Source organism: Amblyomma maculatum, chromosome 5 (genome assembly GCF_055883805.1).
Source record: "Amblyomma maculatum isolate TAMU_Amacu chromosome 5, ASM5588380v1, whole genome shotgun sequence".
NCBI lineage: Eukaryota > Metazoa > Arthropoda > Arachnida > Ixodida > Ixodidae > Amblyomma > Amblyomma maculatum.
Genome location: NC_139348.1, coordinates 153,260,184 through 153,281,564, shown reverse-complemented (window position 1 = coordinate 153,281,564; position 21,381 = coordinate 153,260,184). Strand labels below are relative to the sequence as shown.

The 21,381-nt window shown below is 46.3% G+C and overlaps 1 protein-coding gene across 1 annotated transcript in view; it reads right to left on the bottom strand.

Annotated features, from left to right (window-relative positions):
- LOC146189994 (uncharacterized) overlaps positions 1-20,082 on the bottom strand; it is a 50,958-nt gene extending 30,876 nt beyond the window's left edge. Inside the window, exon 1 of the mRNA XM_084605396.1 lies at positions 19,992-20,082. Coding sequence (XP_084461522.1) covers positions 19,992-20,082 — 91 coding nt within the window. The remainder of the gene's footprint in view (positions 1-19,991) is intronic.
- Positions 20,083-21,381: the final 1,299 nt, after the last annotated feature.

Below are 21,381 nucleotides of genomic sequence, written 5' to 3'. Positions count from 1 at the left end.
ACGCTGAGATACACCAGAGGTGAATGTTGGGTTATGCGTCTATAAGGTGCATGCCAAAGAGCTGTGTCAGTCTAGTTGGCCTGCAGGCGCTTTACGTATCGTAACTAGAGAAAAACGTTACCGAAGGCGCTTAAGACAGTTCAAGCGCTGTGAATGCTAACTCACTGTGGGAATGTTTTGATCCAATCAACAATTTCGGGATTGGGACAAAGTTAACTTCGAACATTACTAAAGGGCTCCCCTTATTATTCGGGGGACGGCCAGAATCAATCAAAATTTCGGGCGGCCAAGTGGGCTTCAGAATTTCAGGGATTGACCCCATATTTTGGTGGTTGTCCCAGCCGAACTTAATATTTCTGAGGAGGACACCCAAACTCTGGGTAAAAGCACCGAGTGATACAGTTGGACACCCAAATATTTGGCGTGGATAAAGGAGCTCTTTCGAATTTGGCGCGTGTTCCTGATTGGTCACCGGAGTGATGACACCACATTTCTGCTTCACCAATCTCAGTTTTTCTGTGCCCTGTTTTGTGGACACCACCCTCAAATTTTTGTGACGATGAGACGTTTAAGTTTTGGCTTAAAACAACACGTGGACAAGAGAGGAAGACTGAAACGAAGCTAGCGTCCTGTACGCGAAAGCTATCTGAGGCTAAATATAGCCGGAGCAGACGAAACCAGTACTGACTCGAAGACTTATTCGGACTCATTACCAGTCCTTTTTTTTTTTTTCCTCCTGTTATTCCTTTTTTATTTTGAGGCCGCGCGTGCCAATTTACATGCGCTGCTACATTTCAGTATGTCCCGTTACCTACTTTGCATTTTAGCGGACAACTTGAAAACGACTGCGCCATGTGAAGCCCCTTTTTCGGGCGTTCCTCTTACCGTTACACCTCGTAAACGTATAGACTAAGCAATTGTAATCGTCTCACAAATTCGGTGCAACACTGTAGAAGATAGGCGCGATTTACTGAGATCTGGTCCAGTTTAGAAAGCTACACACTCTTTACGTCGCAGACCATCGTTCCTTTTTGTAGACGAGCCCATGTATATAGGTTCACAATGACAGGCTTGACAGACTCCTTCTTCGAAATAGGAGCGCCTGAGTTTTGAACAAAGCATGTCGAAAATTTTCGAAAGACTAATAAAAAAGTGTCAGCTCATCTTGCTGTTAATACAAACAATGCCGCCGCACGCTCGCATGCCGTTACTTTCTACACACTGAACGGAATTAAGCGAGACGAGTCATAATAGCTCCACTGAGCTGTACAGCCGGAGCAGCGAGTTAGCCACTCAACGTACATACATACTACTCGTTTCGAAGCTGCTGCTTGACTTTTTTCCAAGTGACGGTGGGGGTATACCCCCCGGCTCCGGCTGCGTCCCGACCTATCCGACAGGCGGCACGCAGGCGGTGGGGAGTTGGCCATTGTGATCTGATGGCCCGAGCCTCATCGATCTTTTTGTGCGGGGCCATTGATTGGAGAAGTCGGTTCACCCCATGCTTATGCGCTGAAGGGCGCGAACCTTTTTTGTTATTTATCTTCGGCTCGCGGGGGAAGAGGTGGGGCAGCAGGATGCACGCCGCGGGTACTTTCCGACGAGCCCCGGCCAGAAACGGGCTAGGCTAAAGCAGAACCAGAGGAACCACACTCGAACGCGGGCGAACTCTCGGTGATAATTCCTCCTATTTGGTTATGTTGTACGCTTCGCTCGGGTCTCACAAGGGGAACATGTGGAGTGGGCGTTCAGTTAGCTGCCGCCACGTGTCTGTGGATTGACGATGCCTTGTTCGGCGCTCTAACTGCTACAAGTAAGCGCAGATTGAACTTAACTGACCGTGACACACGTGCAATCACGTCCACGATTCAGTCACTCATCTGCAGTGACCTTGGACAGAGACGTTTAACAGTGCTCAACTGGGGAAGGCTTAGAGCAGTCGACTGCCAGCAGATAACGAAATCTGTGAACGAAAAGCTCGCGAAAGAGTTCAGGAGCTCACGACAATCGTGGCAGCATTTACAGCTGGTGATCAGGCTTGAGAAGGAAAGCAGAAACACATACCTTGCTATGAATGTCGCACCAATACGTCAGTTTGCAAATAGAGTAACTACGATCTTGAGGAACGCGTAGCTACACGTTGTGCACTTTTGGAAATCGAATAAACGTATTAGAACGCATGCTGTTTGAACGGATGCAAGCATGGACCTATATAGATAGCAATACTCCTTGCCCCTACGAGCCTTCGGGTTCGCCTAAAACATGACCACGGATTATGATGACACAGGTGCGGCATTATTTTAAAATACAAAGCCAGTTTCGGCTGGAGAAGTTCAGAAACTTAGAACTCCATCGACAAAACCTAAACTGATGGTCAGCGGTGTTTAGTACACGGGGCGTAGCATCACCTGTCGCAGAAAAAACAACCGAAACGCGTCGACCACCTCGGAGTCGGAGGACTCCAAATGCCGCTCGGGGACTCAACAACACAGCAAAGTAATACTAAGGGAAAGTGTATACGAAGGGGGAGGGGGTAAATGCAATAGATAGATAGGATTCGACGTGCGTAGAGAAAGCCTGCGGACGGAACAAGCATGATGAGAACCGGAGACCCCTATTGGCTTAAGTGGGATCTATGTTCGGGCGTTGAAACGGCCGGCCGCCACCGTCCATCCCCCGCGGGGGACGTGGTCGCACGTGGCCAGAGTCAGCAACCAGCGTCAATCAAAGACACGCGGAGTCCTCGCCGCTTTCCCCGAATCCTCCTCAGGGGCAACGAGTAACCGGAAACAGGGGGAGCATTGCAAGGTCGGTGGGGGGCGTTGAAGCTAGCGAGTGGTGGAACCGGGGTACGTCGGGCGGTGTCGGTGAGTGCGAGGGATTCGGCGCCGTACTGAAAGTAACGGGCCGTGAGGCGAGATAGACAGGCAACGAGGTGACGCTGCAGAGGGCGCCGAAATGAAATGGACTCTGCGTCTTTCCCTTTCCTCGAGTGTTTGCCTCGTGTTTGCCGTCGGGATGAGTGATACTGCAGAGTGTGAACATACACACTACGTACCCTACGAAGGCGAAGTTCTGTGGAGGAACAAGGGGGCGCTCGCTACCTGACATGGGTCCACTACCACGACGAAAAAAAAAAAAAATAACGAGTGGGAAGAGGATGGAACCGACGCGAAAAGCGACACAGGACGGCTGCTGGACAACCGGTGTTTATAAAAGTTGGTACATTCCACTCCCGCAGACAGGTACGCAGGTGTGAACAAAAGCAAGAATGGAGCGGCTCAATAAGCCGGCCCAACTATGCACATGGTTGTCATGTCTCGATTTCTATTATCATGGAGGAAGGAAACGACTTAGGAGAGGCTAGAGGGTTTACAAAAGTAAGTCTGACAACCATGAGCGGGACGCTGATCACGCGCTGGCCGCCATATTTTGCTCGCTCTATCCGTTCGCTTCGTGTCCGTCCGTCAGCGCTCGCCGTTCTGTTCGCGCTTTTCACGTTTTAACCTAGTGTGCTGTGCTTGTACCTCTGCTCTGTCCCTGGCGGTTTTTGTTAGCGACGCCTAGAAGGGTATTTTGACAGCCGAGACGTGGCGGGGCCCACCGGCCGCGCTGCCGAGAGCAGTTACAAATTGCTCTACGAGTCGTGCATGGGCCCCTCGGCAATCCGTGTAGCGTTCCAGAGTTTTGTAATGTGGATTTGTTTTTGTCTGTGTGCCTTTGCTGTTTACTTGAACGCCTATGAGAGACGATCGCGAGTTTGTTTGCTTGGTCTGCGCAATCACCGTCGCTCATCCCACTGGAAGATACTTGGTTGGTGAAATGAGCGAGGATGCATTTTATTTTATGATAAAAGAATCGCGCGTAATTTTACGTAAGTCGGACTGGCGATGAACACTTTCCTTCCCATGCCGTCGATGCAGTATTTGGCACGAGTTTCGAAAATAATCGGGGGCTGCGTAAAAAAAAAAAAAAAAATATGCCATGGTAATTTGTGCTTCCAGTGATTTAAGATTGATTGGTGTGCGATAGGCGATGACGAGTTAATAAAATCTTCGTAATTAATTGATCAATTGATGAAATAAAGAAACGACAAAAGGAAAAATTGTAAATTAAGGGTTTAAAGGTGTCAGAATGCTCAGAATGAAAAACCAGTGCTTGATGATGCTAAGGAAGAAAATTTAGAATGTGTAAATGATTAATTGAAATAATTGAATGTGTTCAATAGTGTCAAATTGCTCAGTATGGAAAGCGATTGTTGCTGACGCATGAGTATTGGTGTATAAAAATATCAAATAAAATAAATATAAATAAAGAAATGATAGAAATATAATATAAATAAAACAGCTAAAATATAAAACGTGAAGAAAAAACATCGTGCGTGTGTGTGTATGAGGGAGAGAGACGCTATCACGTTATATCTTTAACGGCGGAGCTTAAGTGTCCCCGTAATTTTTTATAACGATATGACATAATATAAATCTGACTTTGTGAACACAGCCAGTTGCACCAAACACAAACACTTCGCAGTAATGTAAGTTGACTTTTCAAATTTCTTTTCGTTTCAGCCGAGTTCCTCTTCCTCTTCCGCGAGTTCCTCGAAGCTTCCCATGTCAGCGCTTTCATATGAGGTTACAGCTTCAAATGTCTACTATCTAACAGAGGGAATAAACAAGAAATCGGCATATTTACAAAATCCACTGAATTTCAGGTAGCTGTCAATTAGCGAATCATCGGGTGGCTCGACAAAACACACAAAAGTGAAGCGCACGCTTCGTTATTTTATCGGCCGCGCTGGCAGGTATAAGGCACAGAATGCGAACCTGAGCTGCGCGCTCTGGACGTGGACCGGTCGAAACGGGCTGCACGTGAGCATATTACAACACACTAGTGGGATGTCATCTTTTCCTGCTTTACTAGACGCCGCGGGTTTGGCAGCCGCTTGCTTTTGCAGCGTGAAACACGCACCTCGGGCGCACTAGACAACCGTATTGATCTCTGCACCAAGCACTACAATTTCGTACGACTGTGAAAAGTAGTTTCAGTAATCATGCCCGTGTCTTAAATCAAATACACAATGGTAAATGCAACCTACGTACAAAATGTTTCAAAGAACGTATTTGGACTATAGCATTCGTTATAGATGCATTGCTCCTTCTCCCGTGTTCTCCATCGCAGCATAAGCTTCTCCTTCAAGTTCACAAGGCTCCAAAGCACGCGAAACAACCTTGCTGTTTTAGGTGATAGCACGTTCTGTGAGCTAGCTCCCAGTCAGAGGGACGTGCAGTAATGCTTTACATGATGCAAGTGACACTAGTAAAGCCGATTAGAACTTCAAACAAACGGTCGCATACATGCGTATACCTTGATTTCGTGCGCGTCTACGACGGTGCGCGTGCTGCAGAAGGGCACGCAGCAACATGCTGGCATCATTCCGAATAGAGCTTGGTGCTAACAGTGACAACAATCACTTGTGAGCCTTCCAATGCACCTTTCGGTGCATGCACGGGTTCCACGAAGGCTCGCGTTGACAGCGTTCTCGACGGGAGGCGCGGGCGGACTGAACAAAACATGGCCGCTGCGCACAGTTTCTGTTTCTTTCACTAGATGGCACTAACTTTTGTAAAGCCTCTATTCTCAATGCATTGGAGAAAGTGTGGCGGAAGTGACGTCAAAATTACCTCGGAAGGAGACTGCAGCCATGAAATTAGGAGACGCCTGCTTCTGGGAAAGAGAGCAATAGTTAGCCTTGATCGCCTAGTAAAGAGCAGAGACATTAGTCTGCCAACCAAGATCCGTATATAACTCTTGCTATGGTCTTTCCAGTTGTGATGTATGGATGCGAGAGTTGGACTGTGAAAAAGGCTGACCGCCGAAGAATTGACGCGTTTGAATTGTGGTGCTGGCGAAGACTCTTGAGAGTTCCTTGGACTGCCAGAAGATCAAATCAGTCGATATTGTCGACCATAAACCCTGACTGCACATTGGAGGGTCAAATTCTAAAGTTTAAGCTCAGCTACTTTGGTAATCTGATGAGAAGAGAGGAGTCGCTGGAGAAAGATTTGATGTTGGGACAGGTTGAGGGTCGCCGGAGAAGGGGTAGGCAGCAAACGCGATGGTTGGATGGCATCCTCGAGGCACTGCAGATGAAGTTATGTGATGTTAGGAAGATAGTGAGAGACCGGAAAGCGTGGCATGACATGGTCCATAGGGTCACGAAGAGTCGGACACGACTGAACTGAACTGATGGAGGAAGGAAAGAACTTAGGAGAGGCCCTGACGTCATTTTTTGAAGCCGGCGCGGCCGCGCCGCGACCGGACGCTGCAACGTCTCTCCTCCTCCTTTACCCTCCGCATTTTCTTTCTCCGCGACGCTCACGGGGACCTAGGGCCCTTAGCAACGCTGTTGCTAGTGGCCCGAGTTTTCATAGCAACAGCGTCTCCGTTGCTAATGGCCCGACTTGCACTTCCGCCACACTTTCTCCAGTGCATTGGGAATGGCAAGGGCCTCTCCTAAGTTGTTTCTTTCCTCCATGGGGTTAGCCAAGTTGGGCCATTAGCATCGCACCCGAAGGAGAGGAGAACTGGAATGGTTACTGGAAGGCCTACCATTCCAGTTCGCCTCTCCTTCGAGGCAAGCGTCAAGGGATACGCCTTGAAACCAGAGTGCGATTCTATTCATGATTACATAATTTCAACAGGCAGATTCCTATGCTAGGTATGACTTCATTACTTTAACTAGAATTTGGAAAAATAAAAGGAAAAGATAAAGTAATGAAGTCATACCTAGCATAGGAATCTGCCTGTTGAAATTATGTAATCATGAATAGAATCGCACTTTGGTTTCAAGGCGTATCCCTTGACGCTTGCCTCGAAGGAGAGGCGAACTGGAATGGTAGGCCTTCCAGTAACTAGAATTTGGAAAAATAAAAGGAAAAGATAAACACACATATTTATCTGATTACTCCAGTACTTGATAATATATATTTAAAACCTACCCGTAATGGTTTGGTTTGGTTTTGGGGTTTAACGTTTCAAAGCTACTCAGGTTATGAGAGACGCCGTAGTGGAGGACTCCGGAAATTTCGTCCACCTGGGATATGCGTGATTAAAATATCATCTTCCTCCAGAGCAGTGGAGATAGCTGGAACGCCCTACATGCCTTGCGTTTTCATACAACCCTCTACAGCGCCATCTCTACCTTAATTAAAATTTGTCATTTATTATCTCTGAAAGGGAGAAAAGTCTATGCACATTTTCTTGGCCGGAAATGGCTATGCTTCTCGAGGAGAGGTAGGGGTACATGATCGGCATTGTTTAACACTCGATGAAGACAAAGAGGACGGCTAATCGCGCGACACTTGTGTGGCCTATCGTTGCCGTGCAAGTCCTAGGCCCATGGGCTCGCTTCGCCCAGGTTACAACGCCGTGTACCAGAGCACATATTGCGCCATAATTTCCTTCTGCCCGTTGCGGTACTCTTCGTCGCGTTAGATAGCCGCTCGTGGTTGCCTGCTGTGTGTGCACGCTCCAAGAATTGCCCGTCGATTGCTGCCTTTGTTCCTCACCAGAAGACACTGAGCTACATACTGCGCATATTCTACCCTGGAAGTCAGCTACCATGGCTGGTAAGCGCTGTACCTCGCGACCTAGACATCTGGCACTTGCGTTGTCTCATCTCACTGTAAGAAAGCTTTACTTCCTTAATCCGTCTCTATGCCTATCCTAATCTATTCCGCTAGGTACGTACGTCACTAAGCCTAGTTAGCACGCATGATTGTCTTTAGTTGTGCAACTAAACGAATATTTTCGTCTCACCAGAGATTATAGTATTAACTTGCCATGATTACATCATCGTAGAGTACCTCGATTCAAGGACTGAGCGTAAGCCTGATTTTCTATCTTTCCCCAAGGAATCATCAGCGCCGATAAAGATATTGACATCTGGAAGTAGGTCACTTTATTAAGGGCCCTTGTGAGCCACGGTAATGAAAGATTTCCGGTTATTCTATATGACCCTGACCATCATCACCAATGAAAGAGAAAGATTATCCGCTCACAGGAAAATCGGAATTCATTGCATAATGGCTGACCCGCAGATTCATGACGGAGGGAACAGTTGCGGTAACGGCAACCTTTGGCCTCGGCCACGGAGCAAAAAACTCTAGGCACATGCTTTCGAAACACAAACTAGTAGCTACGCTTTAACGTGTGAGATGCTTATATCCTGTATATACGAGACCATCCGCCTTTTCCTAACGGATGTAAGCAATCTGACGTCATGAGCATGTTTCAGGATCTGACGGCTTGAGCAAAGCTGGCAGCATGCCTTCGTACTGATACTTGTCACAATGAAAAAAGCGCTTGTTTAGAAGGGCTATGGAGCTAGAGTTAGTAGATGGAACCAGAGCGGAGTGAATTTACAGTACAGTACGTTATTTTTTTGTGTTTGCAAGAAAAAAAAATGCCGACAATTACGGTACTTCCTAATGGGAAATTTGAGCGCAGCTCATCAGCTGTTTCACCTCTTTCGATAGACTGAGGCAAAGATTTCGAGCAAGACATCTATGTAGTACAATTACAGACAACTATTTTATTTTTCACACATATTCTCTCAAGAAACACACCACTAACAGTTCTTAACTGTCATGAAGGAAGCTTTATGGTCAGAGAAATGAAGAGAGCAATTAAGTTATCGGGAGTTTGCGGGAGGCAGCGCGTGGGCCCAGAGGAACTTTTCTCCGACGCCGATGGCAACGCCAATGACGACGACGTCACGAAACGCAGGAACGGCGGCCAAAGAGCTGCGCTCTAGTTCTTCAAGGCGGAGCATTGCTTGCGAGACCTTTTGTGATTGACTAGAATTGTGACAGATACGGCACCTTTTCTTTCCTGTCAACCAATTTCAAACGCCGCTGATGCCTGTTATACTGCGTCTATTTCTATATGCTCTATGGTGTGGCGTTCGAGGAAGCGCAAAATAGCCGCGTGCCGCCACTACCGCGCTAGAGATCATGCGCTACATGTACACGCTGTCGCATCGCATTACCGTGAGGCGCTACGAAATGCGATGCGATGCGCTACTGTCGGCTTCATTAAGCACGGCTAATGAAAGGCGCCGCACGGACGTCTGGATCGAACGCCCGGCGGGGTCAGCTTCGTAGATGCGTGAATCTCCTGGTGACGTCATCACCAGTCATGCCGTCATGACTGGATGTGACGTTATCCCACATGACTATTTAGTCATGACTAATGACTGAATAAAAGTAGTTAATGATTACTTAATCATTAGTTATTACAGGTTAGTGACTAGTTAGCTATTAGTACTGGTTAGTCAAATATCCTTATTGAATAATGAACTAATTAACTAAGTCAACCCAGACTCACTTCGGGTACTACCGCACCAACCCCCTAATTAGTTAAGCGATTACTCGCCTAAGTACAATTGTTTTCGTTTCAAATTCGCGGCCTGTAACGTCACACCTCAATCGACCAACTGAAAAGTTGAAAAGTGGGGGCAAAGCTGGTTACGAGGCCGACAACGCCAACGCGAGACCCAGGAACGGGCGCCAAAGAGCTGCGCTCTAAAAGAAGCGCTCGTACATATTTGTTTACCGCTTAGAGCCTTCGCGCGCGTTTAACACAAGCCTAGAAAAGCCTAGCTTCTAGTTTGCGCGTTTTCTACGGCTTGGCTTGTGTCGACGAGCCGTCAGACTTACCACGGCCATTTTGTATCCTTAGCACAGTCCCTTGATGTTTTATTGTGTCGACGAGCCGTCAGAATTACCACGGGCATTTTAAGCGAACGCAGGAAACACATCGTTGCCGGATCCAGCGGCGAGCACGTAACGTCTGCCATGATAATCACTACGTCCCTGTAAAAGTTTCAAGAACGCTGTAGCTTTTCTCATGATTAAAAGTTTCAAATAGTCACACTGAGTTGCATTATGTTTGATACTAATGAGAAACATATGGCGTGAGCTGCTGAATTTTCAAGAAGCATTTGCAAAGGAAAGAGAAAGTCAGCGTGTCAGAAGGGACATTTAGAAACGACCAATGACATGTGGCGTTGTTTTTATGCACGACACGATGCCAGTGCTTGGACATGTAGAAAGTCAGTGCCTCCGTATCTAATGTTTGAAGACTGCGGCGTGGTTATCTCAGGCAAAGTAAAAACAAACGCTCAAACGAGCTGCGAAGTTTACGTACTCGTACGTGTACTGACTTCGCCTCTTATAATAATGAGAACCTCGCACATTTCCAAGATCTTCAACGCTGCGGACTTTAGCCACTACAGAAAGCCAGTCTGTGTTTGTTAGTGCGTCTCTTTTTGCCCAAAGCTGGGCTTGGAAGAAATCTATTAGAGTGCGATGTGGGGCTAGTTGGAAGAAGCATAGTTTTGTTTTTGTCCTTGGATTAGAAATCCTGGGCATTGCTACTGTGAAATTCAAGTAAGTTGTACATACATGTTCTGTATCATTCCTGAAATTCATGCGTGTTGTGTGTGGCACCCAGCTGCCATTTTTGTTGTGAACAGGCTGCAGGCTCTCTTCAAAACTTTTGCTGGGTTCTTGCTTCCATCCTGCTTTGCCACTGTCACTGAGTTTTTAATTTCCCTGTTGCTCTGATAAACCCAATTGAATGGTCGAAATATGATTAGAGATTTTTAAGAATATACATATTGTTCTACTTCAGAACTTCGCGCAGTGAGCGAAAGTAAGTATCGACGGAACACGTCTACGACTCTCTCTTTCTCTCTCTTTAATAATACTAGTGTGGACTGTCCTGTGCTGTGGGATTCCCGAGGCTGACAAAGAAAAAAATTACGAGGGACTTTAGCGACTAAAGTAGTGAAAGGCTCAAGCATGAGAAGTCTCATTTTGTCTAGCGTTCATGCATGCCATCTGCAATCCCACACTTGAACGCGCTCCAAGAAACGTCACGCGACAAGACGTACCATCCAAACGCACACTTGAAGAGTGAAAGATATTGCGCTTTTCCTCCAGAAGTCTCATCTTGTCTAACGTTCCTGCCATCTGCAATCCCACACTTGAACGCGCTCCGAGGACGCCACGCAACATCCGCCACAAAAGCGGGACACACTCTGTCCACGACAGTATGAGCCATTAAAGGCTTTCGCCTCAAAAATTATTAGAGGGTCCCTTAGATGTCTCTCAAAAGGAGAATGGCGAAGCGTATGGTGCCTCGATGCACGCGCTGGCGGAGGGGGACGCGCGCATCGAGGCATCCTAGCAAAGCCTACCCCTCCTCTCCTATCATTTGCTTCTCATCGTTTGCCTCCTATAGTGGTTTACAGGAAGGGAAAGGCGTAGGGTTTGTCACACTTTATCCCGCAGGTGTGTTTGGATGGTACACCATCGCTCCTGTCGCGTAGCGTTCCTTGACCCGCGTTCAAGTGCTGCATCGCAGACTGCAGGAACGCTGGACAAGACATCTCGTGGAATCTCGCGGAATATGACATCTCGCGCACAACTCCCACCAACGTGATTTCGTTCAATGAGCCTCTAAAACATGTCCAAAAGGGCACATAGCGCCTCTGTCGAAACGCGGCTGGCGCAGTCGGGAGCAAACCCGCGCTGTCGGGCGCCGCTGCATTCGGGCGCCCTTAAGCCATCAGCAAGTTCTAATTTAGTGAAGTATGGGGGGCTCATTCAGTGAATCTCCTCGCATGGGAAGTGACATAAGACCCAAGAAGGTGGACAGTCTGACAAGGTCTTCTTCAGCGAGTGCAACCAAATGCTCCAAGTTGGGGTGAAGGAAAAAAAAAAATAACACATTGAGGTTTTCACGTGAGATGTATTACCCTCTGAGCCTGCTGCACAGTGAGAGACATGCAGCGATTTCGTTCGCTGTAGAAGTCAAATACGTAATGTGTGTGGGGTAAGCCGTAAGATGGTTTTTAGGAGGATGCGGATTTGTTCTGGGGTAGACATAGCCTAAGCGACCGTGCTCGCAAATTACCGATTAGCAGTTCACCCATTCAGAACGATGATTCTAAATACAACATCTTATTTCCCTTCAGTAAGCGTGATGGAGCGGTCGACAGCCGGTAAGTGTTGCAGTTTTATTGCCCCCCTATTGCCTGTCTATATTCCCAGCTAATATTGAAGCTCGGCAAACAGAATGTGTAGTTGGGATAGCATCCCATCGGGTAATTAGGGTTTTTATGCTCATATTAGATGTGCTATATCGTTCCAGAGTGCCTAGGGCACAGCTTCTTTTCTATTTCATTGACGCGACATGCAGCGAGGCTCCCAAAGAACTTCAAGCACTCGAAAACTTCGCTGGATTGCAGACAAAGGTTCTCGGCTTTGATATGTTTGTGAGGTCTAGAATCAAGTTTAGGCTCGGTGGTTTTGCACCTAGAGAGGAGCATCGCCGAACCGAGACGTCAACGAGCCCGCTGGTTTTAAAATGCTATCTGATGTGCATTCTTGCTAATGTGTTAGCAGTAGAAAGTCAATTTTTGAAAAAAATATCCGACATTGGCGCCATCGTGTGAACGGGACAAGAGGAGCGGAGAGGGTAATCGGGCGAGTGATGGAGGCGGTGGATGGGCACAAGCAAACCGTGGTCGACAATTATTATTGAGCGGTGATAAGAATGAAGAGGTGCACAGCATGTAATGCGTGATTGATGGACTTGATCACACAACTCGGTCGCACGGTCTGGACATGGCAGCGGCAGCGATGTGGTGAAATGATACGGGCGAACAGAGAGAGAGAGAAAGCTTGCTGCATATATGCACAGTCACGTGATGGAGGGAGTAGTATGGGGTACAGCCATGTCACACTTTGTGGTAGAGATTCAATTGCGAGAATTAGACGGAGGGGGAGGGGGCGTCACACAACTGTAAATACGGAGTCGGATTGGATGATAACAGCATCACGCCACATGCTCGTAATCCTCCGTAAAGGAGGCAAAGAGAAAAGCCGAAGTGATGGAGGCAGCTGGTAAAGGTGCCCAATCACTGCAGCCAATAACAGTTTAAAAAAAAAAGGGGGGGGGGGGGGGGGTTGAGAGCTGGACTAAGGAGATAAATGCTAATGAATAATCGGTTTCTTGTATCGCTTTCATTACCTACGATGCATTTTACGCTATTATGTTCGGGAAATTGTCTCAAAATGATTATAAGATAGTAATCACATTGCAAAGGGTAGCACCAACCATGATGACAACGGAAAGTTTGCAGAGGAAGCTATACTATCAACTGTGTACAAGTATGCCTCAACGCAATGCTTTGTTGCCTACACTTTATCAAAGAACAACGGTGCTAAGATACGGCTTGATCAACCCAATTGGACGCATAGGCGATGAAACATGTCTGTTTGGTGATGCCTATGCCGAAGCGTCCAAATTAGCTCTTGTGTTGAAAACGGAGTCTGCGCCGAAATTGAGAGGATCCCTGACGATCGCCAGTGCAAAGGGTTTCTAGAAATTGCTGACTTAGCGCTGACAGCCGCACAAATGCATCTGAGAAGAAATGAAGTGAAACGTGTGGTAACAGGCATGCGTGTATTGGGTGTTTCAGAGAAAGCTTTGGAATATTTCCAAATATACACAGTTCGAAATAAAAATATTAGTATTTTCCTAAACCTGACACTCCTAACTGCACAGGTATTTAACTTACACTCACTAATCACCGTTTTTCTAGCTTTGTTGTGTGACTAGTGCCAATAGAGAGTTCGACGCAGAGAGTTCGAGCCATGCCAATTTTCGAAACGAACACGAAGTCGTTTTCTACACTCTTGCTGCGCGCTAAAATCTGTGATGTTTTTTTCGGCTGAAACTGAAACTGAGTGCATAGGGCACGCAGAAAGCTCGGCCGAAACGGCAGATCTGCTCGCGAGGCGGTGAAGGGACAATGATGCATTTTAGTTGCTCTTTTAGTGCAGGAAAAGCGCCGGATTTTATCATGTTGCAGGGCTAAAGAAGTTTTTCTTCATTTTAAAAATTGATTTAGAATCGTGTCCCATCTGTAGTTTAGGACTGCTAATTGGCTTTAACCCAACAAATGCATTATTTGAGAAGCTATCCAGTTCACGACGTTATAATAAAAATGTATTAGATTACGACCACCGGATCTTGCTGCTTGCTTCTGAAGTGATTTTTTTTTTTTTTAATTTCAAACTCCAAAATTTTAGGGATTTTAGGAAATGTTCACTGAAACAGCCGATGTAGCAGTCCGACAAAAAACGAAAACCTTAATCATTCTGATTTAGCGCTTGTGAACTTTTTGTCAAAGAAGACGGAAGTTTCTTTCCCGCTTTTAGTCTCCGCGTTAATTAGGTAAACTTGAGCAAGCGTCCATTGCCAGTGGACAGGTTTTGAAGCGGAGTGCTGCAACGAGTCTAGTTCGAGAGTTCCCTCTGGTCAGTTTTATTTACCACTTGTCATCAAGGAAAATAGATAAGTTACTAGATGCTTTTACCGAAGGTCGAGCTTGCTTAATTCAAGGCAAATCAATATTTTTACTTAGTCCCCATTGCAATGCTCTCACAATACTGTACCTATGATTTTAGGGTGCTTGCTAGAACAATAATGGCACTGTCTCCTTTTCTTCTCCCATCCATTCATGGACAACCTGCTAAGACTCCGAAGCGAGTGAGTACCTACCATTAACACAGCCGTTAGTAACTTAGCAGTCAAGCTGCTGGAGTGAATCGCACAACTGCCAAACCGATGACGCTGCCGCTGACCACATGACAACATAAACGTGTGAGATGCTGTTTCGCATTCGTAGCTTCGAAAGAAGAGTCGAGTAGAGAATTGCTCGCATTCATTAACCTCCGACAGTTGTTTAAGAGGTGTGTGGGGTAAGCCATAAGATGGTTTGGGTTTTTGGGAGGATGCGGCATTGTTCGGCGGGAGAGCCTGAATGGCCGGAAATGCTTACAAATTAACGAATAGCAATTCATTAATTTAGAACGGGGATTTTAAATGCAACATTTTATCTCCCTTCAGTAGACGTAATTGAATGCTTAAATATTAGCAGTACACACTGATCATATCATGGGCACTTTTCTAGGATCGCATCTCTTGAGCTTCTGCGGTATATTACCTTGGCCGGATGTCTTCACTTATTAGTTGAGCACGGTTACCCGTAAACAATTTACCTGGATTCTGGCTTTCAGAATTTAGGTTTTAAGATTATTAGAAAAATAACTTGAGTCAAGCTGAAAAGCATTCAGAGAGTCCGGACCAAGAAATAGGAGACATGGATAGAAAGTAGTGCACAATGCGGTTACTAACGTCCAGCTATCTATGAAGTTTTGAGGGTACCCAGGAATAATGTAAGGTACTGTTATCGATATATTCATAGAAATTGTCTAAAACTCCGAGCTTCCGGCTGACAGCGATAAATTGCGTTAAGCTTTTCCTGCTCTCGCGCCAAGTAGCTAAAACTGTCATAAAAATCAATGGGCCGAGTTACAAAAAAATAATTGTGAGGCGACTGTGTAAACCTTGATAATTTTTTTTCCATTACAAACGTTCCAATCTTCCGATGCGTGGCTTGGTTATACTCACAAAACTAGTTACGAGGACCGCCGTAGAATATCAATGGGGTGCGTCTTTGAGAATAAACAGCACTACTAAACGGCGACCCTGCACACGCAGGATCTACGCGGTATTTTGATCATTGTGGTGCAGTTAACGTATTTGTACGTTGCACGACAGAAAAACAATTACGATTATGACGCGAGCTCACGATTATAATACAAAATCGTAGCTTTAATCATACCGTGATGTGATCTTAGACAACGTGATGCGTCACGTAGGCCTGAAGCGTACGATGCTGTTGTCGCTGTGAAGCCTGCTGCGCAACCGCGACGTCATTCGTTGCTGCGCAGTGCCAACGTTCGGATATTCCTCGCGGCCATTTTTAAGGAGAAGGCATTTTATGGATGACGACTCGTCGCCGTGTCCGTGCGTGGGTCCGTGCGTCCGCGGCAGCTGCCAATCATCTTCACAAGGATTAAGATGGTTTCAATACTGATAGTTAATCAGTCAATGATGGGGTAGTAGGTGTACGAGCGTTAGTTGGCGATAATTAGTCGATTAGTCACGTTCAGATAATTAGTTAGTTAAGATAATAATTACTTAATTAGTGAATTATACTTAGTTCATTAGTTAGCTTTGAGGTATCTTAGACGCACACACTGCCCATGCGCAGTGTCCTCGTGCGCAAACGTCAACCGACACCTAGTAACCCCCAACTGCGCATGTGCTATGACGTCACAACTGCGTAATGGACTTTCGGCTATGCGGACTTCAGATCGTCAAAGTGCTCTATGAATTTTCCCCTTCACTTCGTTTTACACCCGGAAGTTATGAGAAAGTTGTTTTCCTCGCAATGTGCGAGGTTATTGGCAGAGCTATCTTGACGGGCAGCGAAAAAAATATATTTATATTTGCTTTATATTTGTACCTTGGTTTGGAATATGCGAAATGCGTCCTCAATAATGTCGCTTCTAGATAATTCGCGCTACAACCACTTAAATACTTCGAACAATGTGTCAACAAAATATGTTCAAAATTCTCTCGCAGAATTTGTCTGAAATTTCAGTGTATGCATCGTCGCAACGTGGCCATCTGCCGTATTCATCTGACGCCGCGGCATCCTATACATGTTTAATTTAGCGATATCCTTAAAACAATATGTCTCTCGGCTGATCTTACTTGAAACAATGTTCTCTTCTCCTTTTTTAGGTTCAAAGAAAGAGTAAGTAGTCAAGCCTTTGGCCTGTGCCGATGTCTAAGCTATGGCTGTTATTATAGCTTGAGGGGTGAAGCGAATTGTACTTTTGTTATTATAACAAAATGAGACATTTCATTTGAAAACGATGGGTGTGAAAATTATGACATTTGGCTTACAGAGGAGAAGTGAAGGAGTTATATGCAGAAACGGAATATAAGGTGGCAAGGGGTATTTGAAAACGTGAAGACTGGATAAATAATAAATCAATAATTGGTTCACAGGAAGATAAAGGCGGAGTATCTCAAGTTTGTTTCTGTGGACACTTTCCCCGCGCTGTAAGAGAAGTTAGGAAGGTAGGAGTGAAAGTGGAAAGAGAAAAAAAAACGGAAGAGGAGGCGAAAAAAGACCTTTAATGACTCGAAATCAGTATGTGTAGGGAGGTTTGATTGAATCAACCGTTGAGGGGCTGGCCCTGACAAGCGCTAGGTGGAGTCCCTATATAGTACGGGACCCCAGTGGCGGGCGCACTCCACCAAGGCCTTTAGGGCCTGTAGGTCAGAACAACCAAGCAGGGTCGCCTACCAGTCCTCCCGGGTGGGGTTAGGGTTAGGGGAGATAGCAGAGTTGGATGGGCAGGCTCACGCCATGTGGTAGAGGTCTAAAGACTTATCTGCGCAGTGCGGACAGCTGCCCGAGAAAGAAGAGTCAAAATGTTTTAGAGCTGCCAGGCACAGCAAATTATTAGTGTAAAGACAGACAAAAGCCGCTCCTCCGCTTTTTAGAGGTTTTTACATGGGCGGGAATACAGACTATGGCCAGATTGATACTGCAGACGATATCTTTGAAAGAATAGGCAGGAGTGACTTGTAATTTCTGACTGTTGGGGTCGGAGGGGACTGCCTAGTGAAAGAGCGCGCGGGCGCCGGCGTCAGCTGCCATTTCCTTTAAGTCCCATGTGTGCAGGTACCCAAACAATATTTCGGCGAGCAGGGTCCCTAGTATATCCGCAGTTTTGTAGAAGGCGGTAGGCTAAGTACGGTACCCAGCCTTGCTCGGCGTTCCGACAGGCACCTCGCGAATCGGAAATTGCACTCACATCGCACAGCACACAGACGGACGCCTCTTTGTTTCGCTCCTATCGAAACGCAGCCGCCGACGGTTAAACAGAAAAAAAAAATGTGGCTTTTGATTATAGCCTTGTGATGGCACAATTTTAGAAGCAATTCCAGTTTCATGTTGGTCCCCATACTCAGGCGTGCCTAGATTTACACGTAAAGTGTTATCGAATTCTAGACGAGTGTGATGGGAGGCTAGTTGGTAAGGGATTCTGAAGACATAAATTTATACAGGAGACAGGACACTCGTCCTGTGTGCATCTTTTCAGTGTCCTGCCTCCTGTGTAGTTTTATGTCTTCAGAGTGTCTTATCGAGGTTACGCTCTTACTAGTAAATCCTCCTTGATAGCCCAGCATAAAAACGTCTCTTCTCTTATTAAACTGCAGGAACCCTTTAACATCATTCTAACCAACATCACCACTTAACCAACGACTTTAGCACAAAAGTTTACTTTACCCAATAAATCAAGTACTGCAGCTATATTGAGACACACTGTACAGGACAAAGACTTCGGGTGCAGACCCGTTTACAATACCCCAACTTTTCATGAAGCATTTTAGTTGTTTTTGCATAATAAGAGAGAGTGAGGGGCTTGGGGTAAAGTTTGGAGCCAACCGTGTCACGCATAGTTCTACTCCCGGACTCCAGCGTATCTTGCACATGGAAATTCGAGCCCTACAGGAGGAGGACAAGAAGAAGAGGAACCTCTGACAGTAATAAATGATTAAATGATCGTAGTGTAAGATCCCGTACAGTGCATACACGATACAGGTGGTGGTGGTGAAGACCTTTACTGCCAAACAATGTCCGCCCTTAAAGAGCAAAGGACAGCCCTTGGAGGACTATTCAATTCAGGGCATTGTAATGACCCAGCGCTGCTCTGTAACAGTGGAGCTGGCCAGGAGAGTCTTAAAATATGGCCCCGCTGTGGTTGGGAATGGAGGATGTGAGATGGTAAGGCATGCGAGGAAGACGTGAAGAAAGTATCCCGGTTTCCCGCAGAGCTTACAGGATGAGAGGAACTGAGGGGGGTAAAGGGCATGAAGGAGAATAGGGTAGGGAGCAGTACGTGTCTGGAGTCGCCGCCAGCGGGAGTCCTCGATTAGGGTTAGGGAGGGAGCCGGCGGTACGTAAACACGCCGACTATCTCGGTAGTAGGTAAGGATATGTCTCTGAAGTTAAGCAGACGCTTCTGGGCTGGCGTGAGGGATCCGACTCCTGCCCGGAAAGTGAGAAATATCTTCTGAAGTGTGTTCTGGCGGGCCGGAAAGTGAGACCTCGGGTAAGGGAGTGGACCTCCTCGTTACCCGGGAGGCATGCGTGCAGATGAGGGTTACAGGGTGTGATGCCAAAAGTGTAGAAGCCGAGCCGCGGTACGGAATACCAGGCCATTGGCGAAATTTGATTGTGCTGATTCTGAATAGGAGGGAATTTTGGTAGCTGAGGTGGAGATGAGAGCGAGCGCAATGACTTCCTCCTCTGCAGGAGCATGCAATTTCATAATCGCTGTAAACACGTAGCCTTGTAAATTTCCGTCTGGCTCGCAAGGCGCGAAAAGAACGCTAAAAAATTTAGTTGTTTTAAGCACCCTAATACGAATGATCAATGTCATCACTAAATTTGCGCGCATCTATGTGCCTCGCTTTTAACGACTGACAACCGTCGAGAGCACTTTTAACTATTGTCATTGGCGAGCTGTTTTCTACCTCGGCTAGTGGGCTCCGAAAAAATATTTTCAATAGTGCTACAACTTGCATGCATTTTGATAGCAACTATGCCTACCATGGTAGCGAAGTGAATGTGAGGAGAAAGTTATTTTTTGTCACTTTTTAAGTTTCAGTGTCAGTCACTCAACGCCGTTCCGTTTGCGACAGAGCGCATTTAAAGTCGTTTTCTACGTAGTAAGCATTTTGCAAAAAAAAAAAAAAGACATTGTTTATACCCAATCGTCTCCTTGCTTTCCCAAGCAGTAACTTTCTGCAGCAAAAGCCTTTCCTTACCTTATGCTCTTCTGCCTCAATCACATTTTGCGCGGTCATGCATATCGTACACGGCCTGCTCTTCCTATAAGTAAATCAGTAAATCAGGTACACGGCCTGCTTCTGTTACTCCCCAGCCAGAACGAAGGAGGGCCGAGGAGCTCTGGACTGCTCACGATCTGCATCTTCGTCTGCATTGCGGCGGTCTCCGGGGGCGTGTTCTATCTCTTCAGCAAAGGCGAGCCCCACATGCACCATGCACATCATTGCTATCGCGTGTTTTCGCGTAAACGTTTGCCCTACACAGACGCACCATTTTGCTCCGATCAAATGTACGGAGGCTATCACTTACTATGTCATCAGCATGTTACCATGTGGTTCATGTAACAGATGCGAGATTATGGCAACCCGGCTGAATCCAAGCCGAGGAGGTCACGTAATAGAGGGAACTAATAGTGCGCTGTAGATAACGAATACTCCTCACTCGGAAGGCTAACTGTGCGAAATTCGGATAAACGGAAACGTACCAGGGGTAGAAAAAAGCACCTGGGTAAGTGAGTGTACGAAATTCGCGGTGAATAAGTGTTCGCACCAGGCACAGGGCTGTGTTGATTCTTTTGCATTGACCGCCAGCGGATGTTAAGTGTTGGGGATCGAGGCCATTCAGCTGAGAGCAAGGCGGCCGATTCCCATCCCGGCTGCCATGATGGTGCACTAGGCTCGGCGTTCAGAGTGCAGGTGACAGTCGTTGGTGACAAGTGGTTGTTTTTGGCTTGAAGTTAACGCGGGATTCCCCACTTGCTGCATATGCTGGTGAAGTTTATTTTATCGGTTATGTTATTTCTGCTGCACAATAGTCCATGTTAAAGATGCATTATGTGTGAAGCAGTGGAAGCCTTTCCACGTGGATATCACCGCGCAAGTTGCTTGAAGAACACAGCTTAGCCGGGCACAGCACAGGGGGCGCTACTACAGATTTCAATAAATCCTGTCGCTTGAAAACTTCAGACGCAGCTTTGGATATCTGGGACGAAAAAACGTCTGCCCGGCTTCCGTGATAATACAACGTGTAAGGATGTCATTTTCACATTGAGCCATACACGTAAGCCAAGTTAGCGTGCTAGCAAAATGGTATATTTCATAATAAGGCAGTGATTACTCATCGGCATCCACCCAAACGCAGCCATACAGCCACAAAGTATATTTCATGTTCAATATTTCGAACCAGACCACCAGTTCAAAAGTTTTATAAATTCTGCTCACTTTACATCTCGAACGCGTTCAGTTTTGCAAATACAGTATTGTATCTTAATATTATTAAAAAACGCCGATTACTTGTTATATTTGAATAGAATATAGTTCTCTTTATTGAACTCTACCGCACAGGTACTGTCTGCCATGCGTAGAGCCCACCTGAACACAAAGCACTGGCGTATCTTCCACGACTTTCAAAAAAAAAATCTTTCAGGAGTAATTCGAAGCAACCTGTACGTCGAAGCCCTTGACAAAAAAGATAAAAGAGCTTCGGTGCATTATAGCGTGGCTTTGAAGAGAAAGTGACGGAAC